Source organism: Melanerpes formicivorus, unplaced genomic scaffold, assembly GCF_026170545.1.
Source record: "Melanerpes formicivorus ecotype bairdi unplaced genomic scaffold, bMelFor1.0.p_v2 SCAF_8, whole genome shotgun sequence".
Taxonomy (NCBI): domain Eukaryota; kingdom Metazoa; phylum Chordata; class Aves; order Piciformes; family Picidae; genus Melanerpes; species Melanerpes formicivorus.
Window position 1 is genome coordinate 23,963,023 of NW_027142360.1, and position 26,025 is coordinate 23,989,047.

Here is a 26,025-nt window from a genome sequence, read left to right on the forward strand (position 1 = left end):
CATAATGAAAGACAAATTAAATCACAGCTTACTGAAATTGTCCATTCTGAAAAGAATATTACTGCCACAATGAGTCTCTGTGTTGCAGCTAACTCTTGAGATGATGCAGCATGCTCCACTGTTTGGTTCTAAAAGTGGTAGAAAAAGGCTAAAGCCACTTTATACTGCCAAACATATACTAATGGCAAAAGAGGGTTACTTTCAGACACAGGTGCTCTGTTGACTCTCCAATGAGACAGTACTTCATTTGTAGTGACAGCAAGACCGAGGCATTGAGAAGTTACAGATCCCGAACTGAAGACTTTGCTTGTATGAGTAAGCTCATTCACCTAAATGAGGACTGCTGGGGGTGAGGCCAGGAGCTCTATCAGTATTATACTAGAAAAATATCTTTAAATTACTTCACAATAATGAATTGAGTGAGAAACCTAATCCCAACAGGACCAAGATTTCCTTTTGTAAGAATTGATAATATTGCATCACTAACGATGGTTCTGTATTCAAAATCATTTCATGCCAGCACAAAATCTTCGGGGGTGGGGGGATCAATCTCACAAGTATCCATTTTATTGCCTTATCCAGACTCTGTGGGCTGTGCATACGAATCAGACTACCACTCAATTTGAAAGAACTGGTGAAGCAGTACTGTGCCATCTCTGCTACATGTTCCCTTTCCTGGTTTGGAGGTGACCATCAGTAACTAGTTGCAGCCTGCTGCCATAAAACTCTCTTCTTCCTGTCAGCATGAGCTTGCAGTTTGACATGGGTCAAAGCAGCTCAAATGCCCACCTACAGGAATCCTAAAAATACAAAACAGTGCCGCTCAAGGCAGGTTTTCCTGCTAACTGGAGCCCCAGTAATTACATATGTCTAGTCACTGTGGACCCACCATCTCATACAATCTTCTCTGTGGTGGTTTTAGGCTATGCCTGTAAAAGTTAGCTGCAGATTTCCAGCAGAAACATAGAAAAATACAAATGAGTCACTATTGGGTGTAAAAAGGAAAACAAAAGATTATTCTAAACAAATTCATTGGATAAAAGTCTGGGATAAGAGGAGCTGTAGCATAATAATTTGTCCCATTCCTTTTCTCTCCTCATCTTGGCTGTTTATGCTTTGCTTGGGAGAGAGAACCTGCTTCTGGCTGGCCTTGGATAAGTCCAACCCACTGCTTTCTCTCTCAATTCCTCTCTCTCTTGGGACAGGGGGGTGAGGGTGGTCAGTGGAAAGCTTCCCTGGTCTCTTTGACCGGGGGGGGTTCATGTTGTTTGCTAATTGTGAGTATCTGTATGATAGTGTAAATCCTGTATATTTTGTACATATTCCTTGCATTCCATTGCAGAGTGTAGGTTTTTGCTTGTCACTACAGCTTCATATGCTTCTAACTGAGTTGGTCTGGCCAAAAGTTAATGCTGGGGGGAAACTTCAACCCACCACATTCTCCTTTCTCTGTTCAGGCAAGAAGATGAAGACACTTCTTGCTCCTACACAGTCATAGGCTTGAACCAGGCAGGACCCTTGTTAGGGCTGGTTGTCTCCTAATGGGTGCAGGAGTTCCTTCCAAGGGGGTACAATGTCTGAGCAAAGATTTAATATCACTTCTCCTAGCTTCACAGTTAGCCCACTCCCATTCTGTCACAAGGGAACTAGCACCCCTTGGTATCTAGCCACATGGTCAGGTTGAATAAGAAAATAAAGATGGATACCAGATGATTTGGGGCAGCTAGGCAGGATGGCTGCTATACAAACCTTACAACTTCAAGTATTATGACAAATCCTGAAAATTTCCATTTTCATGATGGTAAGAAGTCTGTTCTTCCAGGTCTTGAGTTACTTGCTTTTGCTTTCTCCATTCCCTTCTCTGGACTTCACAGTTTTGACTGGTAGCACCGTACATTTTCTTTGGACTTACAAAAGTTTCGTTGTTCATCTCTGTTTCTTCAGCTAGTTCATCCTGGTCAATGATGCCACATTTCTCTTCACTGAGGTTTTCAGGGTCAGCCCATTCCTGCTTCTCCCCAGAAGCAAAGATAGCATAGAATATCACTCCACTGTAATGCACCAGCGCGGCGATCAGAAAGACATTTTGCCATTCTTCCCGGGTCTGAAAGGAAGAAACACTCCTCTCTGAATTGGACCATGAGTTACACAAAGAATCACAGAAACAGTCAGCTTGGAAAAGACCCTCAGGATCACCGAGTCCAACCCACAACCCCACTCTACAAGGTTCACCCCTAAACCATATCCCCAAGCACCACATCCAAACCACCTTTAAACACATCCAGGGTTGGTGACTCCACCACCTCCCTGGGCAGCACATTCCAATGCCTGACCACTCTTGCTGGGAAAAAATGCTTCCTAATGTCCAGTCTAAACCTATCCAGCTGCAGCTTGAGGCCATTCCCTCTTGTTCTATCAATAATTACCTATGAGAAGAGACCAGCACCAGCCTCTCCACAAGGTCCTTTCAGATAGTTGCAGAGAGCAACAAGATCTCCCTTCAGCCTCCTCTTTTTCACCCTAACCACCCCCAGCTCCTTCAGTCACTCTTCATCAGATTTATTCTCAGGCCCTTCCCCAGTTTCTTTGCCCTCCTCTGCACTGGCTCCAGCACCTCCACATCTCTCTTGTATTGAGGTGCCCCAAACTGGACATGATACTCAAGGTGTGGCCACACCAGTGCTGAGTCCAAGAGGACAATCCCCTGCCTGCTTCTGCTGGACATAACATTTCTAATCCCAGCCAGGATGCCATTGGCTTTCTTGGCCACCTGGGCACTGCTGGCTCATATTCAGTTGCTTGTCAGTTAGAACTCCCAGGTTCCTTACTACCAGACAGCCTTCCAGCCACACTTCCCCAAGCCTGTAGCTTGAACAACGTTGAACAATGACCATTAGAGAACAAATTATGAGTTTCATCATGAAGATTGTGGGTTTTTAGCAGTGACTACTAAAAGAAAAGATAGCATTTATTTTTTTTCCTCACAGTGATGTTTCTGCTTTGCACATGAAACATCTGTGGAGTTGGAAACACAGGGATTTCTCTAACAACTAAGTTAAGTCACGGACTGCTTAGTAGCCCTGCCAGGGATGTGTTATAGAGGAGTTTTTATAAGTCCTATAAGCATTACCCAGTCATATGGAGATATTGCAGGGAGCCAAGCTCTTAAATAGCCAAGAATCTGGCCCCTGAGATATTGTAAATGTTTCAAACAACAGCAAACAGCTGCAGATTGATGATGAAATGGAGTTCCCAGGAAGCTTATAAATCTCTTAACTTTTATTGCATTACCTAATCCTTTTCCTATGAAACCATGGAGAAATCACAGAATGCCTCAGGTTGGAAGGTGACCTTGTCCAGCCCCCCTACAGTGAGCAGGGACATCTTTAAGGAGATACCTTGTGTTTTGTCATTGCACCAACGATGAGCGGGCACACCATGCCTGACAGCGTCCCCACGCCATTGGAGATCCCCATCAGAATGCTGGCATACCGTGGGGCTATGTCCAAGTGATTCACATTGAATCCTACAGCAAAGCAGAGACAAAGGTCAACCACACAGCTTTGTGCTGCCAGACCTACAGGGCTTTCAACAGCTGCTCTGGCTGAAGAAGCCTGAGAGAGGTAGGAAAGGCCATTACCATACCTATGAGAGACAAGGGCAGGATTTTCTTGGTGATAAAGATGTTGAAAGCCTTTGTTGCTTTCCCACTCCCCTTTGTTCCCACACCCATGAGGACCATGTGGTATAGCAAATATGGTTTGGTTTGGCCTCACTTGAAGTATCTGTGCTTCTCATCCCTGCTTCCCATCTTCTCATACTGAAGCAATGTGAGGAATGAATGCCTCACATTTGTCAAATGTCTGATATCTTTTTATTTAGGTGGGAGTGGGGTTTAATACACATTTTCTGTTACTTTAAGTAACAGTTTAACAACTGATAGAGAAATTATGGAGGAAAAAAATATATATAAACCAGTAGGAAAAATTTCTACCCTTATTTTAATGTATCTTCCAGGTATGTATTTTATTAAGAAATAAACACAGCGGCTCAGATAATTATCTTGCTTTAGTCAATGCAAATTAGTCATATGAGCTATGAACGGTCACAGGAAAGGATGATGAATTTCAAGGGATTAAATACAGTCAAGAGTAGAGTACTGGGGAAATCCTACAAGAAAAATGGATTGATAGAATCATAGAATTGTTAGGGTTGGAAAGGACCTCAAGGATCATCTAGTTCCAACCTCCCTGCCATGGACAGGGACCACTCACACTAGATCAGGTTGCTCGGAACCACATGCAACCTGGCCTTAAAAACCTCCAGGGATGAGGTTTCTACCACCTCCCTGGGCAACCTGTTACAGCGTCTCACCACCCTCATGGGGAAGAAGTTAAAAAGGGTTTGCTATGCAAGCACCTCATAACTGACTGGCAAAACTATTTCCCATCTGCATAATCCTGAGAGAACTCAAGACCGGCAGTGACTTCACTGGTCGGTTTTGCTCAATAGATCCAGCTTCTTGGCAGCCTGCTGGCTGATGGTCTTCCACCTTCAAAACAAAAGGGACTTTTTCAATAACAATTGTATTGGTGGAGCCACAAGAGTTAGCCTGAATCTGGTGAGAGCCATGAAAGTGCTAGAAATAGCTTTCCTTTTTGGAGAAGGGCTGTTTGTAGAACCCGACAGGGAGAGGACTGACCTAGAAAGCAGAAACTGGCAGCTAAGCTGGGAGCAGTGTTGCAACTGATAGCCTTTGAGCAACTATTCATTCCAGAGTAATTCTCTCTCTCCTTTTAAGGATATTGTTTAAGGGAGAATAAAAAGTGGCTGACACTATGAGAGTGTATTGAAAAAATAACAGCACAAAGCTGGAATCAATAATGATCAGGTTCCTTCAAAGCAACACATTTCATACCTAGTGAAATAATTTCTGATAGGGGAAGAGACAGAGAATGCTGCATAAACAGCCACACTAAGAGGAAATAGATTCATAGAAGTCATGGAAGTAACATCAGTGAGGATAATAGCATCATTTTAATCACTAATAGTAAAATCAGTTTCTTACCTGAAATTGCAAAGCCACTGAAGCCTACTGCTAACACCAGAAAGGAAATAGCCACACCTTTTGTATGGGAATAGCCAACCACCAAAAGCAAGGTTGCTTCCATCCCAAAGCCTTCAAATGAAACACATGGGAATAAATTGCAGTTCAATTACTCTTGGTCACAGAGATACTGATAAGTTCTAGCCAGAACAGCCACTTAAAATGAAACAAAATCCTTTCATATCTAAAAGCTATTCTTGAACACACTTGGGAGCTTTGTGGATTCACAGAAACAGTTGAATATTTCTCGTGTGAGAATATACTTCTGCCTCCTCATTGCTGTGTAAATGACCCAAGCAACTGGCAAAGCTAACTCACTGAGCTGTGCAGGGACACAAGGAGAAAGTGACTCTGTGCAAAGAGCTGAAAAATTCCCAAAGACACAAACATGATAGGGAAAGGAGAAAACTATTTCCTGCCTTCAATTCCTTATGGTTGCAGTGATCATAGAATCATAGAATGGGCTGGGTTGGAAGGGACCTCCAAAGGTCATCCAGTCCAATCCCCCCTGAAGTCAGCAGGAATATCCTCAGCTAGACCAGGCTGCCCAGAGCCTCAATGAACATCCAGTGATGTTCTTGGCTAATGGAGCATTTTTCAGACAAAGGAGCCATCAACACAGTAAGGCATCCCTGAACATCAGAGGGAACTTCCATCTCTGCCATTGCTGCAAACTGACATATTCTAACATACAACATCATGATCCTACTGGTTTGGGGGTTGGTTTTATTTGGTTTGGGTTTTGGTTTGGTTTGGTTGGCTTTGTTTGGTTGCTTTGGGGGGGTTCTTTGTTGGTTTTGGTGGTGTTTGGTTTTTTTTCTGAAAGACATTGTAAATATGACCTGAAAATATAATGAATCTGAGAGTCCTCTGTGAAGATGCATAACCAAGCTGCATGGCATCTCTGACTGCAGTCAGCTGTATTTTGGAGTACCTGTGCTGTCCATAAATAATGGAATTGGCAGGAATTGGCAGGGGAAGGTGGTTCCACACACTATCTGGCTTGAAATTTTTGCTCTCCTGCACATGTAAATGTCATTGATTTTTTTTCAGTTCAGTGACTTAACTGAAGACAAATTACTTTGTGCTGAGTAAAAAGGAGTCTGTCCATCCCCCACCTTTCTTTCATCCAGTCCTTCCAGCCTAAATTGCCAGTGGGTTTTGCTGAAGGTAGCACATGGGAACAGGGCCAGTTATTACAAGGCTGTATCCACTGGGAACTGGGCTCTCCAGCACCACAGTACATGGTTAGCTTTGTATGAAATTGCAGGGTAAGGCTTGTTTCTTCACATTACTCTTCCAGGCTAGTTCTTATTACCCTTCTCATTATTAAGCAGGCTTCTTGCCTCCTCCTTTTTTAAAAGTGTGCTCATGTGAGTAAGGATTTATCCCATGAGCACATCTAACTTCAGCTCTCCATTACATGTTTCAGATTAACCAGCTGCAAATGCAGTCTAGAGTAAGTGGACCAAACTATGGCACCTGCATCAGCTGCAGCACACAACTAAGACATTGTACTTTCAGAATCCAGCAGTACCTCCACAGTTCATGACCTTCCTTACAGTGGTAGTGGTCAAAATCTTCCTGCTCCGTAAGAAGTCAGCCAGCTGCCCTCCAATGGGTACTATGATTGTCATGACCATGTGAGGAACTGCTGACAAAAGGCCAACCTGCAATTAAACAAATGAGTGCTAACTGATAGTGTTCTGCCACAGGATTTAGGGAGGAAAGAACAGAAACTCTCTCTTTTCTTCACCTCTTCCTCCCACCCAAACATCAGACACATTTTGATGTTTCATCCCTGTGTGGGAGCACTGCAAACTTTTCCTCCAATCTCCACCTCCCCTGGCACAATTTCAGGCCATGTCCTCTTGTTCTATCACTTGATACTAGGGAGAAGAGACCAACCCCCACCTCACTACAACCTCCTTTCAGGTAGCTGCAGAATGCAGTGAGGTCTCCCCTCAGACTCCTCTCCTCCAGGCTAAACAATCCCAGTTCCCTCAGCTGCTCCTCATCAGCCTTGTTCTCTAGACCCTTCACCAGCTGTGTTGCCCTTCACTGGACACACTCCAGCAACTCAATGTCCTTCTTGTAGCGAGGGGCCCCAAAACTATACAGAATATTCCAGGTGCAGTGCTGAGTCCAAACGCATGACCCTAGTCCTGCTCTCCACACTGTTGCTGATCCAGGCCAGGATGCTGTTGGCCTTCTTGGCCACCCAAGCATACTGCTGGCTCATCTTCATATGGCTGTCAATGAGTGAAGTAGTAATGAAGTAGCAGAGAATATCAATCCATAGAGAATCTTATCCCTCATTGCCCATGAAAAGTAATGGGGAGGGGGGCAGAAGATAACAATTACCTGGCAGGGAACTGCCAGCTCCAAATAAAACATGCTTTTCTATTGATGTATCCTTTGAGTTTATTTTATTTTCAAACAACTCTTTCCCAAACCTTTTTTCCCATCCTTTTCTTTTACTAATAATTTGATGCAGGCAAGCTTTTGTCTTTATCAGAGCACCAGAAGTATGTGATCCCAACTACTATGAATAATCTAATGTGATGGCTCTAGATATATCTGGGGATCTTCAGCACTCTGCATCTGTAAGGGTGAAGTCTGAAGGTCATTGCTTCATCCCAGTCATTTACCTTGCTTATGGCAAACCCAAAGACTTCTTCAAAGTAAGCAGGCTGACTTATAAGGAGCAAATAGAAGGTCCAGCTTCTGCAGAAGTTTGCCACAATGATTGCATAAACTGGCATTGAAGTGAAAAATCTCTTCCAGGGAGTACTAAATTTCTAGGAAGCACAAATCAAAAAGAAAATAATTGAAGGCATTTTTTGAGTAGGCAGAAAGAAGAGCCCAGAATAAAGAGTCCAGTACATTACATCCAACTTACGCTGCCAGCCTCTTACAGTGCAAGTGAAGAGCATCTCCTAGTTGAGTGGCAAAAGTCAAGTGGAGAAACTGTCTTAGAATGGTTAGGATTTTGAAGATGACTAGAGTACATCTCTGGGGAACCTGTTCCACTGTTTCACCACTCTCATTGTGAAGAACTTCCTTATGTCTAACCTAAACCTACCCTGCTCTAGTTTAAAACCATTCTGCTGCTACAAGTCCTTCTACAGCCCTTCCCCAGCCTTCCTGTAGGTCCCCTTCAGATACTGAAGTGCTGCTATAAGGTCTCTTCGGAGCCTTCTTGTCTCCAGGCTGAACAGATCCAACTCTCTCAGCCTGGCTTCACAGGAGAGGGGCTCCAGCCCTCTGATCATCTTTGTGGCACTCCTCTGGACCCATTCCAGCAAGCTGCACGAGGCTGATCCTCTAAATTTTGCAGAAGCAATAGTTCCACCAACAGCAAATAATTCTGCTTCTCTTGCACAGCTCACAGCATCCATCCAGTCACATGCTCTCATCTCATGTGAAGTACATCCATATCATAACCAGAAAAGCCTTTTATACTCACACTTGCACTGGCTAGGCTGGCTCCTTCTCCAATGCTTGTTTCTATATATACCTTTTCTTCATTGGTTATTGTTGGATGAGCTGCAGGGCTCTCATAGGCATGAAGGAGCCAGAACATGTACCAAACAATCCCAAACATTCCTGCAGAAGCAGGGAAACAAAGCTCAGCTTTAGAAGCCAGTACCTGCAGGCCCTGAAGTTTGTTTCAAGAGCCAGTTAAACCAAACCTGTCTAGGAAACATGCCCTGGGAAGTAAGCAGATGTGACAGCTGACTCGGTGTGTGTTGTACACCTGCTTGCAAAGCATGTGAGGATTCTGTCACTTGTATTACATGATATGCATAGGACAGAGAAAAGGCAGAAGCAAAGCTTTTGGTGGGACCTGGGGAAGGAAAAGACACTGATCATAGCATGGTCACAACCTGTGTAAAACTGTGCTCTGCGTCCATTGTAACTGGGCTGCTGCTGTGCAAGGCTGGATTTGAGAGCTCTGTCATGTGCCATGGGCAGAAGCATGAGGCAACAGCACAGCCACAAAGTCATACCCCTGTGATGGGACCACTTTGCACTGCTTTTACTGAGGGTGAGCAGCGTTGGGCAGGTGTCCAAGAGCAGAAGGTATTAGAGGTGCTCAGCTCCCTGTCAGCAGCATGTGCTGTAGCTTTTGCTGCCAGTGTGTGCTCCAGACACCTGTCACCTGAGTGTTTGTGCTACAGGGCAACCTGTGCCACTGCATCCAACTCTGTCACTGGTTCATGGGCTGGAGCCTGGTCATTACCATTTTAAACCATTTTATAACAGATGATGACATAATAAAAGCCTTCAGAAGGTGCAGTAAGTAGAGAATTGAGACATTCATTTGCAACATCTTCATTCCCCCAACCCACAGAATCACAGAAACATTCAGGTTGGAAAAGACCCTCAAGAGCACCAAGTCCAACCCACAACCTTACTCTGCAAAGTTCACCCCTAAACCATATCCCCAATCTTTAAACACATCCATGGTTGGTGACTCCACCACCTCCCTGGGCAGCACATTCCAATGCCCTTGGTCCATACTTATGATACAGGTTACAGAGAACTGCTGGCAGCACCAGCTTAGTTGCAGAGATTCTTTATGTTAAACAACTCACCATAAATATAAAAGACTGAGGACCATCCTATATACTGCACCAGTACACCTGCCAGTGGCATGGCAACCACTGCACCAGCATAGGACCCTGGGGAGATAAAAGGCTTTAGAAAACCATTCAGCTATGATAGGCCAGCCCAGCCTCCTGTGCAGATGATTCAGGCAGGTGCTAATGGGAACATTGGAGGAATGCCTCCGGCCTCTTGACCTGTCCCTGGAGGTGTTCAAGGCCAGGTTGGACAAGGCCTTGAGCAACCTGACTGAGTGGAAGGTGTCCCTGCCCCTGGCAAGGGGGTTGGCACTAGATGATCTTTAAGGTCCCTTCCAACCCAAACCATTCTATGATGATTCTATGATGATTGGCACCCTGCTTTCTTGTAAATGTGGAGAATGGGATGGCAACTGTAAACTGTCTTAGGGTGGGGAAGGACTGGCATTCACTGGTGTAGTGTCACTAATCTCAGCTAGAGGGGCTGTCCCCTGTAGTAAATGGGATTTGCAAAGCTATAGCTAATGGTAACCCACCACACAGGCATAAGCTGTATGCACTGAAAGTGGAGACGCCTTCCTAACCCTCTGGCATACAAAGTCAGCTCCAGAGAACCTTATGGCCCACATTTCAAAAGCTTTCTTGGTGTCCAGAAATCCTGATGGTTGCAGATATGCTGGGAGGCTCTTGTTGTGCCTACAGCCCAATGACCCCACAGGAACAGCTATCACTGGGAGTGTTCAAACCAGTCCTGAGTCTGTTCAACCATGTTTAGTTCATAGCAGCAGCGTCAACAAACAGCTGCAATAAAGAGGCAAAAGGTGGCACAGAAAAAGAGGATTAAAATTGTGCTGTATGTCAATGGTTCTGATTGAGAAATAGATAATACAAGTGAACTATGATTCTGAGTGGCTTGTAGAAAGAGATGAGTGTTTAAGTGCTTAGAAAGGAACTTCCATGAAGACTCTTGGGAGAATTCCTGCAATCTGCACATCTGGGTTCAGCATAAGGCAGTGTCAGAGGCTTCACGTGTGAGAGGTGCTGTTGTGAATTGTCCTAGGAAATGAGATACTTGTAGTTTTGAAAGCATCACACATTTTGTTAGTGAACATTTGGTAATGCTCTACTCAGTAGCAAATCTGCTTACCACAGAATGAGGTGGTGGCCAACCTGCTTCTCTCCAGTGGAGGAGCCCACTTACTCCACATCCCATGGCAGGCTGGGTAGGTGACACCCTGGGGGACATTCAACATATCATGTGATTTGCTTTCACTGCATTTCCACTTCAAGTAGTTGCTCATTCTCTCCAACCTGTCTAGCTGTTTGTCACCATGGAAAGGGTTAGATGAACCTGAAAGAGCTCTGTTTTCTGGGTACTAAGATGTCTAACTCATCTGGATAATCACTTAAGTGGCAATGTGTTCTGGGGTGAAAATGCCGTTGGCTACATGCAATTGATGGCAAAAGTAAACTAAAATAGATTACACTGCAGCACCAAAACACTAAACTTTTCATTTCTTTTGACACAAACTTTTAGAATAGGAAATGGAATGGTTAAAAACAAGCTCACTTTAAATACAAGTAACAAACAATAGCTTGAATAAAAGATCTTATGGTTTTTCAGAAGCAAACCTCCAAAACCAAATGATATCTGACAGGACCAAACCAATAAGTGCTCCTACCTCCACCAGACCTTGCAGGATCCTTACAAACATCACACAGCCATAATGCACTCTTGCAGCAGAAGGGATGAACATGTTCAGCGTAGATGTTAGAAAGATAGCTGCTCCAAATACCCTACAGAAAAGAAAGTAACATCAAAGGGAATACAGTTGTTGTCTGCTTTCCAGAAGCAGCACTGTAGCACTGTTTTCAGGTACAGTCAGAGAGACAGTCTCATCAACCCAAAGAATAGCTACAAGTGTCCTTTGTAACTATGACAATGGAGTGGTGGTGAGTTTCTACAAGATAACCTCTGGGAAAAACATATCAACATTTTGTTATCCTGCTTGGGAAGAGCACTGGCTGCAGCTGGCCACAAGCCCTTAGAGGTTCTAAATGCACCTGGGGCCCAGTGCCTGTGGGATATAATTTGCAGCTTCTCAGCTGTTGGCACCAGTTAGAGAAACAGACAGGAGAAACTTCTGTGTAGTGATAATTGATCCCAGCAGCATCCCTGAAAGTCCAGGCCACTCAGAGGCTCTGGGGCAGCACTCAGAGCCATGTCTGCCTCACTCACCACAGTCTGTGGGGCTTTTTCCCTGCACAGACACAGGCTTCGCTGTACTTAACCAAAGAAGCGTGCACATTTACTGCCCTCTGCCAATAAACAGCAGGGACGGCAGGCATGAAAGACAGCTGTGCTACAGGACAGTCACTACACCATGGCATGGGCTGCAGGCTGGCCAGGCACTGATGCTGCAGAGCAAAGGCAAAGCGCTCAGCTTGTGCAAAGACATGAGAAGGCCATCTGAAAAGACCTGAGGCTGCTGCCCCACAAAAGGGGCACCAGTGAAAACCAAGAGACTGGGAGCAATGAGGTGGAAGAATCACTGGAATGACTCCCCTTGGTAGGAATGAGCTGTACACACACTTGCACATCTGCCTGATTCAGGTTGTCCTGCTGTGCAACCAACGAGGTTTCGTAGCTGTGTTAAGCACTCTGAAAATCAAGAGCTCATTACTCCACCATCCCTGGAAGCTGCTACACGTGAGGATCCCCTCTAAGATCCTGTTACAGCACCGAAAAATGCCGGAGCTGGCAGTAGTTCTCCACAACTGGCAAGCGCCTTTTAAAAGGCAGGGATTACTACTAATCCTCGGCAGTTTACTCTCTTCTTTGTGTTGCCTGCAATTCAGAGCGACCACGTCTGGCTCCCTGCAGGCTGCCTTTGTGTGGCAGACTTTTCATTCTAAGGCTACGAAGTTGCAGCAGTTGGTGGCCCTGAGGACTGCAGCACTTCGGAGGTGGGAGGTCAGCCCAAAGCTGCCCTGTCTTGCTCCAAGACTCCCAGCGGCACCCTGAGAATCAAGACATTTCTTTTGTTCAAGGCCCTCAGCTCCGAGCTACACTGCTGTTAGCTAGCAGCATGCTGCTGGGTTTGGATCTTAATTCATGCTCCTTTTCCAAACTATTCAAATTCAGTGGCGTTCAACAAGCTTTAAATTGCCTTGCTATGCATGTGGTATTTCAGAGAGAGACGTTAAACTTCTTCTTGACACATGAATAACATTAGACAGATATCTGAGCAGAAATCAGCAGCATTTCTCTCCCCTTTGATTTTTCTACACACATCTCATGCAGAGCTCTTCATCACGCTCTACTTCCAAATATGTAGAGAACTTTAAAACCTTTCCTTGCCATTTCCCACCCTCCCTCTTTCAAATATTTCAATTGCTTACATTTCAGTCTCTTTTTGAAAATTCATTATCAGGCAATGTATATCATGCATTCTCTAATCTAATCTTACCCTTCACAGTAGGATTAATGGTAGTATTGCAGTGTGAAGAATCTACAGGCAGAGATCAGCACTCTTTTAACTAAATACTATAAAACTACTGACAAAAACACAACATTTAGGAGACAGCTCTCAGTGACAAGGAAGCATATAACTGAGAGATAGCTCTAACTTAGCTCTCTATTAAAATCAGTGAAGAAAAACTTTTAGGAAGAAGTTCTTCCCCATGAGGGTGGTGAGACACTGGAACAGGTTACCCAGGGAGGTGGTGGAAGCCTCATCCCTGGAGGTTTTGAAGGCCAGGCTGGATGTGGCTGTGAGCAACCTGATCTAGTGTGAGGTATCCCTGCCCATGGCAGGGGGGTTGGAGCTGGATGATCCTTGAGGTCCCTTCCAACCCTAACAATTCTATGATGCTACCTTCCTTCCTTGCCGCTAACAGAGGCATCAGGTTTGCTGTCTCAACACGATTCACAGTCTCAGGAAACTACACCAAGGTGTAAATTAACAAGCATGGGAAAAAGTAAGTTGCAGAAAAAAAGAATATGATTCATTATCCAAACAAGTAGCTCTAGAGACTGAGGTCTGGACTAACTGGAGAGTTGTGCAGAGAGGAACCTAACAAAGTTCAACAAGTGTAGAGTCCTGCACCTGGGCAAGAGTAACTCCATGCACCAGTACGGGTTAGCAGGTGACCTGCTGGAGAGCAGCTCTGCAGAGAAGGACTTGGGAGTCCTGGTGGACTGAAGGTTGACTGTGAGAGAGAGCAAGCAATGTGCCCTTTTGGCCAAGGGTACCAAACTTATTCTAGGGTGCATTAAGAGTGTGACCAGCAGGTCAAGGGAGGTTGTCCTGCCCCTCTGTTCTGCTCATGTGAGGCCTCATCTGGCTTATTGTGTCCAGTTCTGGGCTCCCCCCTTCAAGAAAGACAGAAAACTCCTGGAGAGAGCCCAGTAATAGGATAGAATAATACATCTCATTGCCAGAGTGCAGCTGGGACAAAAGAAAGCATTTGTCATTTTAGGGGTTGATGGGTTCACAGAATGGCCACAGACCTCTTGGTTTCCAGCTCTATGTAACCCCTCTGAAATTGGCACCACTGGTCAATCTCCTCAGGGTTGAAATTGGTTGGGTAAACAAGAAATAAAGGAAAAACATGGAGTTAGCCAGACCTGTGAATCCTGCTTCTGCAAACAGACATTCTCTTTGAGCACAGCTTTAGAATACTGTTATTCCTCAGAAGTTTCTACTCCTAAACCCAGTCTGATGGGTGATCACAATGTGATGTTGTAGCATAGTATTAGACCGAGTTTGGAACTCCCCTGGGGACAGGAATACAGCTTTCTGTGCGTGTGCACACCACCTACCTGAGGAAGCAGTCTGCTGGCAGAATCCAGTGAGTTACAGTGTAAACTTGGCTAATTTTACTGTCTGCAGCAAAATTAGGGAAACAAAAGCTAAACTAATAACATGCTGAATTATTCAGCCAGCAGTGTGCACATCTGTGTTTTGGAGCCCTTCTGCTACAAAAGCTGGTGGCAAGACTAGAAAGGCTGGGGAAATGATTAAGCTTGGCTAATTTGTTTGGCCTAATCAGCAGATGGAAAAAATACTCTTGCTTAGAGAAATGAATAATTGAGGATGCTGGTAGTGTTGAAGAAGCAGTGCAGACTGAAATTTGAGTCACTTTTGGCTATGGACAGAGGGGAGTTGGGACTGAACTTCTGAGCAGTTCTATGGGATGATTCTGTCCTGGAGTAATTTCCATGAGGGCATATGGGTGGGAAGAATGCCCAGGCAGTCTTGTAACCCTTCACAGAATCACAGAATCACCAAGGTTGGAAGAGACCTCTAAGATCATCAAGTCCAACCTGTCACCACAGACCTCATGACAGAGAGCAAAGTGCTTTGATTTGAGGAAAGCAATAGGTAGCTGGTCTTAGAGACCATTTCCAGTCATGAAGGCATTTGTAGATAAATCACATTTTGTGTGCAGAGAATGAAATGAGTGCCAACCATCTGAAGATCCCCAAAGCCCTGAGCATGCACAGCTCATGAGATCATACACAACCAGCTGTCTTCACGCAATCTCCCTCTTTCTTGTGATCATGTTCCAAGTTCTGAAGACTTCTTGAAGTAAAGCCCCAAACCAAAGTTACATTTGGCAAAAACAACTCCTTTTTGTACCCTCATTTAAAAAAAAGCCCAGAAATACAACTAAGATAGAGAAAACCTGTAGAGATGCTCAGAGTTCACCAAACAGAAATCAGGAGGTTCTATTACAAATTCTAGGCAATCCTATTTGCAGTCAATACTGTGTCCTGCCATGGCGAGACTGCCTGTGTGCATGAGGATGAATTTGTGTCTTCAGAGCCTAAATAGTTCTGTACTAGCTACATGCCCAGCTTCACTTCACAGGGAGTTTTGAAAGGAGAGAGGCTGAATTTTGCTGGCGAATTCTGTTTGGTGTTAAGTTGAGCTAAAAAGCACTAAGACAACTCCTGAAAGACAAATGCTATGACCGTTTTCTGAAGCACTAGGTGTTCTTTTCCTAACACTCTCCAAAAAGCATTACTGTTCAGAGAAGAAATGTGTGAATGGTTGAGATGATCAAGATAAATTGTGAGATCAGCAGTAGAGCCATAACAGAAATTGAGCACCGTGTGGGGACATAAACACTGCACATTCTGTTTCAGATATAGAATCATAGAATGGTTTGAGCTGGAAGAGACCTTTAAAGGTCATCTAGTCTAATCTCCCTGCAGCAAGCAGGAACATCTCCAACTAGATCAGGTTGCTCTCTCCAGAGATGGGGGGCCCCACCATCTCCCTGGGCAACTTGTACCAGTGCTCCCCCACCCTCAAAGTGAAGAGCTTCTTCCTAATATCCAGTCTAAACCTGCCCTCTCTAATTTAAAACCATTGTCCCTTGTCCTATCACTACAAGCCCTTCTAAGCAGTCTCTCCCCAGCTTTCTTGTAGGTCCCCTTCAGGTCCTGGAAGGCCACTACAAAGTGTCCCCAGAGTCTTCTCTTGAAACACATTAATTCACATTTCATCATTTAAATGAAGCCATCAGGCTGTAAAGCTGAATTCTTGTGATTGTTGTTTTCTTACCTGTTAGCAGCCAATTTGTTTGAGATGAAGCCTCCTGGAATCTGTGTCACAATGTAACCCCAGAAAAAAGACCCGTGAATGAGTCCCACTGTCTCTGGATCCCAGTTGAATTGGGCTTTCTGTAAAGGAAGCAAGCAAACAAACAAAATGCTGGAAGAAGCAGCATGCTCATAACCACGCAGATAACCATCACTCTTTGGAATTCACAGAGAAGTCACCACCCTGACACCATTTGTAGGGCTGGATTTGGATACAGGAGGCCTGCCACAGGATGGTCATAAATGATTCCTAGCCAAAAATGCCTGGAGCCAAGAGAAATTCTTTCCCCCTATACCTCAGCCTTGGATACCAAGCAGTTTCAGTCTTCTCAAAGCTCTTCCTGGACAAGGACATTTTCATTCTCTGATGACCCTGTTGGACCTACCTTCCCTAAAGAAGGGATAGTCAAAGCTCAGGGCAAAACACAGAGGAAATGAGGAAAAGAAAGGTGAATCCAAGGTGCACCTCCTGTCCTCCATTGTGGGAGGTCAGACAGGATAGAATCTGACTCAGTGTAATCATACTACTGTAAGGTCAGTGTCATCTTTTTCTCCTTGAACCTTAAGTTCAAAAGGACTATTTTGGAGCCAAGAGAAACCAGGATACTTTGCTTCATCCGGATTTTTATGTGAATCACATGGCAGGGAAAGGTGGCTAAGCATCATGTGAGGAAGCAGCACAGATGTCTTAGATTCTGAATTAAAATTGTCACTAAAACACTACAGAAAATGAAAACTAGAGTGAAAACCCTTATATTATTCTTTTTTTTTTCCCTGTATTACTTTATGTGTGCAAAAAGAGCCAGTTTTCCCCAGTAGCTTGCCATTTATTTCTTTTCAAAGAAGCAAACTGAAAAATAGTTCATTTGACCTGCAGGGAGAAAGATGGCATTAATTAGCCAGACACATTTACACAGAGCTAGAGGATTCCCTCCTCATCAGTATGTTCTGACAGGAGACCAACTTTCCTGTGCTGAGTTACATTTCTGGTTTTAAAACCTAATTTTCTACTGATTTTTTTTCCATCTTAGGTTCCAGGTAGTGTTAATTTCTGAAGGCAGAAACACCATGAGACATGGTACAAGTTCCTGTATTTGGGGGTAATTATGCCCAAGCTGTATGATGTGAGATTTGTGAAAGGAATTTTTCCACATTTCCTTAAACTACCTCTTCTGAGTTTCTCAGCCTATGTGGGCACACAGGAGAAGCCTTCATTCTCTGGGGTGATATTTTGTCCTCCTGTAGCAGCTTTTCTCCCAGACCTTAACACATGGGGAATCATAAATTAAAACTCAACATTCCTATGAATAATTTGTGAGGACAAAAAAAAAATATCATAAAAATAAGTCAATGAGTAGAGCAGATGTGAAAAGATTCAAGGTCATAAAGAAAAGATTCAAGTTCATAAAGAAAAGATTCAAGTTCATAAAGACCATAAAGGGCCTCGTGATATCACAGCCATATATCTGCATAGGACTGGGGAAACAAAGGTATGCATTGAACCTGCAGTTCCTGGAGTGCATTGATAAAGGTTTGTAGCATCTGCTGTGAACCACAGGCCATCTAATGAAAATCTGAGAGTAGCTTGGCACCTTGCCCTGAATACCTCTGGACAGCAGTCCACCTTGTCAATAACTTGTAAAAACCTCTTGTCTTATTACCAGGGACTGCATTAAGCTCTTGAAAGTCATCCACTGATCTGAATAGAGTGAGTGGAGTGCTGCACACAGCAATTAATAAACCTTTCTACAGCAGAATCAGAGGGTGCTTCCTGAGAGAGAATAAATAGTAAAACCTTCTGCCACTGCCACAAATTCTGACTGCAGCTGAAAGATCAGGGGCCTGATAGACACACAAGCCAATTCAGCTCTCATTTCTGCTGTGACACTGTGACAATCTCTGTGACACTGCAGATCCTCAGACCTTACAGGCTTTTACTATGACTTCAGCACCTAAATAGGAATTAAGCACCTACAGATCTGTGTGAACTGAGATGTGTCTCTCTCCTACAGCTTGTGATCTGTGTATATGCAGTACCTCAACATAGAATCATAGAACTCTTTCTCTTGGAACAGACCTCTAAAGTCAGCAAGACTGACTGTCAACCTAAGACCACCATGACCATTAAACCATGTCCTAAAGCGCAACTCCACCACCTCCCTGGGCAGCCTATTCCAATCCCACTCTTTCAGTAAAGAATTTTTTCCTAATATCCAATTTAAACCCTCCCTGGCACAATTCCAGGCCACATTCTATCACCTGACACTGGGTGGAAGAGACCAACCCCCACCTCACTGCAGCCACCTTTCAGGGAGTTGTAGAGGGCAATAAGATCTCCCCTCAGCCTCCTCTTCTCCAGACTGAACAACCCCAATTCCCTCAGCCATTCCTTGCTCTCCAGACCCTTCACAAGCTTTGTTGCCCTTCTCTGGACACACTCCAGCTACTCAATGTCTTTCCTGTAGTGATGTGCCCAAAACGGAGCACAAAATGTGACACTTTGACCCTCAGATCGCTGAAAGGAAGATGATATCATCTCACCTGCAGCTCTGGTTTTCCATTAACATAAACAGTGTTGTTGTTCACCATTTCCACAATGGCAACACCCAGGTTGCACCTAATTCCGAAGGAGATGCAGAAGCCCAGGCCGCTCATGATGGCGATGATGTAGCGCTTGGGCAGCCCGCAGCAGTAGCAGTTGCACGGTGCCAGCTTGCGGCCGCTCGCCTGCACTGGCCGCCCCTCTTCTGTCAGCTCAATGTGGTCCTCCTCCGTGTTGGTGCCATCGATTTTCCTAAGTGGATGAAGAAAGTGAAAATTAAAAGGCCTTATCTTCTCAGTAAAATCTGCTGAAAGGTAGATCAGCAGTTACATGCTCCAGGTAGCTGCAAATTCATCCCCTAGAGAGGTGCTTGTCTCTTGACAAGCTAATGATGGAAAGGCTCTGAGACGTCAACATAAGAATTGTTTAGGGTGGAAAGACCTTTAAGAGAATTGAAGTCCAACTTTTAACCCAACACTGATAGATCACCACCAACACCACATCTACACAGCTTTAAACCATGTCACCCAGCGCCACATCTACACAGCTTTAAACCATGTCATCCAGCACCACATCTACACAGCTTTAAACCGTGTCACCCAGCACCACATCTACACAGCTTTAAACCATGTCACCCAGCGCCACATCTACACAGCTTTAAACCATGTCACCCAGCACCACATCTACACAGCTTTAAACCATGTCACCCTGCTCACTGCAGGGGGATTGGACTAGGTAACCTTTGGAAGTCCATTCCAACCCAAGTTATTCTACCATTCTAGGATTCCACAATTTTGTGTCTGCCATGGAGTTTACTCTCAGTACTGTGAAAATATGAACTGTTACTTAATGTAAAGGAAGCCCAGATTGCCCTATAAGATGGTCCAATAATTTCATTCACCCATTCTTGGCGAGGAGTAACTTGTTTCAGTCAGGTGTGTGAAAGAAGGAATGCATGCACTATGGTTTGCCATACTAAAATCACCCAAAGAAATGTTGTCAAAGCATACATGGATGGGCTACACCTGGCTGATCTACACAGGAGCTAGTGAGGTCTTCTGGGTGAACAGTATTGGTTTAATCACAGTTTTATCCAGTTCTTGTACATCTGTAATGTGCTAGCCATAATCTAATCATAGGTCTGTTGGGTTTTGAGGTCATCAATTCCAACTGCTTGCCTAGAGCTCACAATCCCACCACTACTGCTAGGCTACTACTACTAAACCACATCCTTCAGCACCACATCTATGAGTTCAGGGATGACGACTCTACCACCTGCTTGACAGCCCATTCCAACGCCTGATAACCCTTTCTGTTCAGAAATTTTTCCTAATATCCAACCTGAACATCCCTTGGCACAACTTGAGGCTGTTTCCTCTTATCCTATCACTTGTGTGTGAGAAGAGACTGACCCCCACCTTGCGAGAAGAGACTGACCCCCACCTTGCTCCAACCTAATAGGTAGCACTCTATACACTGAAGGTTTTGCAAATAGAAGGTGGCAAGTATGGCTTCCTGGGGTGATTCCTGTGGACTTAAATATATCCTTCCACAATGAGGTTTCACTTGAATACATCAGCATTTCTAGGCTTTAGAGCTACAGGCTAATTGGTGCAGCATTTCCTCTATTATTCCTTTTTGCATCATATCATAAAGCCCATTAGTTTAGCCTGAGCAAAAGAAAAAGGAAGCATGTTACAGTCCATCAGCTCACATCCTCAAGAAACACTAGAATTCAAGTGTTTTGAGACAGGAGGGAGCTCCCAGGATGTTTTTGGTTTAACCCCTCACTGAAAGCAGTTCTAACTGCAAAGTTAGATCATCAGCTCATTGTCAGACTGGAAGAAAGGCTTTGCATTAGAGCAAGGGAGCACAGGAAGTGCGATATTACTGTGGTGTTATTGAAGGTGATTGAGATCTTATGATTCACTCTCAGGGAAACAGCATCTGTTAGTGAAATGAGAGCACAGAGAGTAACGCAGGCAGGCCCTTCAAAAGAAGACACCACATATTCCATGCTCTGTGTGCTGATATAGGTAGGTGTAAACTGAATAAAACACCAAAACCAAAGACCTCAGGAAGTGAAAAGACAATTGAGTACGTATTCTTTTAGAGCTGCTGTCATCCCCAAAGACTTATTAACAAACCCAAAGAAGTAATTCAATTGTCTTCCTCTAACATAATCTAAGATATTGATTGAATTAAATCAAAGCACAATTTCTCAAAGCTTAATACCTTTACCAGGCTCTCTATTTATAAGAGAGACATTAGGCTTGAATTGGGGCATTATTCTGGGCAGCTGGCAAAGATTAGATCATGCAAAGCCAAAACATCTGTTCTGATCTGGACGTTTTCAGCTGGCTGTCAATTCAGATAGGCATTAAAACATCCTTCTGCTCCAAATTCACTGTTAGAAGTAGTGTGCCAGGACTTGCTCCACGAGCCAACATTGCCTTTGTGGAGAAATAATTGTTTTGCCATTGTATTCAACTGCTCATTAACAAATGCAAGCTGTGGACTAATCCATGATCCCAGATGCACACAGTCTATTTCATACCCCCAAAGCTTAATGTTATCCCCTCTATAGCAGATCTGTCTTGGAGAAAACTAGTTTGCAATAGCAGCCCCAGTGCGGGGCTGAGATGAAGCATTAGCAGCGCAGACATTCATAGAGCCAGTGTCTGACCTAGGTTTTTGTCTTTGTTTTGTTAAACAATAATGGAAGTATGGCAACTCCTTGAAAAGATGAGAATCACAGCTTCCAATTAATCCATGTATCTTGGTAGTACACTTACAATTTTCAGCTGTTCTACACCAATGATTTAGAAGAAAACTGCTTCAGAGCAAGTGCTCTCCTCTAGTTATCTGACTCCAGTTATCTGAGAGATTTTTCTGCATAGGAAGTGTTTGATCCTTAAAACCTGGTCCTTTTTTTCAGCAAATAGGCAACATATGAAAACATAGAAAAACTTCAATGTATTTGAAGATCTCCAGGTTCTCTATGTCATAATACATGTCATTATGCTCAAATGTCATAAAGTCTGTATGCAAAATGTCTCTCCTGCACTGAGTGACTGCTCTGATGTCTTCATTCTGGAAGGATGAAGAAAATGTCAGAAATGCCTAAATAAAATCCCTAAACCACACATATGTCTTAAAAGGAGTGGCTGAGAGAACCGGGATTGTTCAGCCTGCAGAAGAGGAGACCGAGGGCAGACTGCACTGCCCTGTACAACTCCCTGAAATGAGGTTGGAGTGGGGTGGGGGTCAATCTATTCTCCCTAGTATGAAGTGGTAGAATGAGAGGAAATGGTCTGAAATTGTGCCAGGGGAAGGTTTAGGTTGGCTATTAGGAATAATTTCTCTCCTGCAAGTGGAGAGAAGTTTCTCTCCTGCAGTGGTCAGGCACTGGAATAGGCTGCCCAGGGAGGTGGTGGAGTCACTGCCCCTGGAGGTGTTCCAAAAATATGTGTAATGGACACAACACTTTGGGACATGGCTTAAGGGCCATGGTGGTGTCAGGTCAACAGTTGGACTTGATGATCATGGAAGCCTTTTCCAGCTGAAGAGGTTTTATGATTCTATGATACAGATTAGTTATTTCTTTGAATAATAAACTAGAATCATGCCACTTTCATAGACTCTACAATAACAGGCAAATGTTAGAACACATTCCAGAATGACCTTCACCAGATCTTGCAACCTTTCTCAGGCATCTGGGGTGCAATCATACACGACATTCAAATCTCACACCTACAAGTCTAACATCAGTCATCACATACAACTATTGCTGATGATCCTGCCGTAACTTCAGAGACCTACACACTGACTACCAAAAAATATCATTTCTCCAAAGCAGCTACAACCTTCTGAGACCTCATTTAGGGATCTGCTCAGGTAATAATTTCCCATACCAAATTCTGCAGCTGATGCATTGATGCAAAATCCCAGTACAGATAGGCAAACCCTCTTAGTTCACTCAGTGCATGGGACCTCTCTGGCTGGTTTGTCCTGTGTGACACGGTCCACACAACTTTTCATACTAACAGTGACATTATTGAGGTGTAAACCCACTTAGCCACTTCCCACTTTATCAGTAAGCTTGTAGTTGCCATCAGCTGGTCCAAGGCTTCTGAAATCTTCAGGGTAGTCAGAGCCTGAGATTTTAGTTTAGTTCATGATTTTTTTCCTTTGGCCACACTAGGTTCACAGAAGACTCAAAGTGTTTGTGCCTGCTAAAAACCACCTCTGCAGCAAAAGCTTTCTTCCCTGAGAAGCTTAGATTTTTTCAAGTCCCAGCTCTGATTTCTTCCTGATTTCCTTCCCCCTCATTGTTATTTGTTATTAATCAAGAACAAACCTGTGAGGATACAGTGAGTAGCTTTATGCTGTTTGTGCTTTAGCACTTCCACTGGGCTGGGGACAATTTCTATAGAGCAACCAATATCTGGCAGCTGGTCTTGTCAGGCACTGGCTTCTGGATCTGTTCCATTGTTTGCATGGCAGAGGAAATGTGGTAGGAAGCCACAGACTTGTCATATTTACCAAAGCTAACCAGAATTTTTCTGCCCACTTGGTTAATTTTGAACCCACATCAACACATGTCAGTCAGTGAAACCACACTTGGAGATCTAATCAAGATGCACATTGATATAATTAGTCACCTATCAAATGCTAGGAGAGAAACCAAACTCTTTGCTGATTTACACCATATCAAAGCCAACTGGACTGGCTGTAAAGCAAAGCTGAGGTTGCAGCTGGTATGTGTAAATACATACAACCATGTAAAAATAGAAGTGCATGCTCTCATCTGTAGGCTGAGCTGTAGAGGATGAAGCTTAAGTCAAACCCATGCATGTTTCCTTCCTTACAGGAACCTTCAAATAATTCCTGCATAATTCCTGAGAGACTGCTGAATTCACAGAGGTTCTTTCTTAGAACTGGTTGCAGACCTAGTAAAGCAACTTGAATCGCTTGGATTATTTCCTCCACTGGCTAATAGGTCTGAAAGAGGCACTGGAATGCATGCAGTAAAACCAGAAAATAACTCACTCCAGCAAACTTTCTTGTATCTCAGCTCATATTGGATTTGCTTTGATTCAGTAGCAATGCCACTGAAGCTGGATGCCAGTATTAGCAGCTGTGTAGGAACCACCACCACATCCTGGATACATGGCTACAAGAGGAGAGTCCTCTAGACACTCTAAAGTTTGCACAGCATTCCCACACAGCAAAACCAGTCTACTGCCACACTACACACCCACTAAATACCAAACCTGCAGGGATTTGATCCAACTGCCCAGCAGAGCCCACAGCAAAGAGAATTTATGGTTGAATAAATAACTTCAAAAAGAAAAAAATGGAATCCATAGAATTTCTTAGAGTACTGCAAGTGTGAATAGAGCAAAATGTTAGACTTCACCTGTGTCACTGGCAATGAAGAAAAATGAAGTTGAAATGGTGTGGAACACAGGCACTCTGCTCACATGGTATAGAAACAGTGCAGCTGGCAACCTACCAGTGTATATTGGTAACCTCTTTAAAGCTGTTCTTATTTTTCTGTATATACATGCTGTAGTATGATACCTGTAAATGATTATGCCTTTGCCTGTGAGCAAAGGTACGTTTAGATGTGCCAAGAATGATATTTCAACTCCAAATAGCACTCCCAAAAGAAAGGGATGGGTATGAAAAGCAAATACAATTCAGACTCTAAAAATGAAGTCAGTTCAAATGCTGGCTTGTTCCACACAGGTTTAAAACACTTAACATCAAGCATGCAATAAATGCTACTGAATCCTCTGCTCTCATCTATTGGCTGCACAAATAAATGTCAGTGGCCACTGCTAATAGAAATCATCTTCCAGTTACATGAGAGAAACTTCTTTGCCTTTATGAAAGTAGTCATTTATTACACCCTTATTTTCATGTACCGAAGAACAAAAATCAGTTTGCTGTTTCATAAACTGTCAGGCTAAGAAAAAAGACTTGAATCCTTTTTTTTCCCCCCTCTTTTGGCTAGCAAACAGCTGCTTCTCCCTTTTCTCTTTGTAATTTTTTAGTCTTGCTAAACACACACACAACAATTTTCTCTTACTGATTTGGAACAAGATTTTCATGAAATCTTCAGAGTGGCTTCATTTGGGAGTGTGAATTCCCCTTAAATCATCAGGTTTTCTCATGCAAGCTAAACCACAGAATTATTCAAATGTAATTGTTTTAAAGGTTGTTTCCCCCCCCCCCCTCCCCCCCAGTTAAAACACTTTTCCATGCTCTTTTCAGTAGGAGAACACATTTTAAAACTTATTTTCACCTTATTGTTTAATATAAATATTCCATCACCTACAGCCCTATGGTGTTGTAATAGTACTCCTTAAACATCTCCTGCCCAGCAGTGAGGTGTCTCTCACTGCCTGAACTCAGATATCAGTTCTGCAACTCCAAATTCTGCTTTACATTTTCTGGCACTTCATTTCTCTTTAACAGACTGAACCAATGGACCCATTTGGGAATTTGCTGTTGGATTTTACCTTCTCAGATTCCCCAGCGAGTCACTAATGGTGTTCTTCACCTCTTCCTTTCCTGGGTTAAGAAATCTTTCCTTCAATGAATTGAACCCTTTGAAAGGCATTTTGTCTTTCTTCTTCAGTAAATCCCTTATGCTAACAAGCATTCACTTCTGCTGTCATATTTCCCGACGCCAAACTCAGGAGTCTCCACCACTCTCCTCGGTGACCTCTGCAATAGCAACCAGTTGCTCAGGAAAGGTGCATGGAAAAAAAAATAAAACCAAAAATAAACCCAGATCTTCCAAAACCAGAAAGTCAGCTGGGAAGAGCTCTGGAGCAAAAGCCAGGAGGAAGCACTCAGGGACTCGGCGGTCACTTGCAGCAGCTCTGCCGTGCATCCGTGCAGGGTCAGGTACCTGGATGGAGGCAGCTGGTCTGGGGGCTGCAGCTGGTGAGCTGGAGGTGCTGCTGAGGGCTGGTGTCCCTGGGCAGGACACAGCTGTCTGCTCCACGGGAGAACCTCAGGCTGCCTTGCTGGGTCTCATCCTCAGTGCTTCCCTCCCTCCCTTCCCTGCCTCTTTCATGCCGAGTTCCTGTGCAAGGTGGTGCTATAGTAACGGACACAATACCTGTCCTCAAGCCACTCCAGCTCGTTAATAAGACCT

At 44.0% G+C, this 26,025-nt stretch overlaps 1 protein-coding gene across 1 annotated transcript; it reads right to left on the reverse strand.

Annotated features, from left to right (window-relative positions):
• SLC17A8 (solute carrier family 17 member 8) lies at positions 1–25,861 on the reverse strand. The gene is made up of 12 exons (XM_068141728.1): positions 25,382–25,861; positions 18,851–19,103; positions 16,272–16,390; positions 11,379–11,493; positions 10,844–10,931; positions 9,709–9,795; positions 8,577–8,716; positions 7,759–7,908; positions 6,645–6,777; positions 5,069–5,179; positions 3,399–3,526; positions 1–2,104 (listed from the first exon to the last, which is right to left on the reverse strand). The coding sequence occupies exons 1-12, from the start codon at positions 25,522–25,524 to the stop codon at positions 1,766–1,768; spliced, it is 1,806 nt and encodes a 601-aa protein (XP_067997829.1). The 5' UTR covers positions 25,525–25,861; the 3' UTR covers positions 1–1,765.
• Positions 25,862–26,025: the final 164 nt, after the last annotated feature.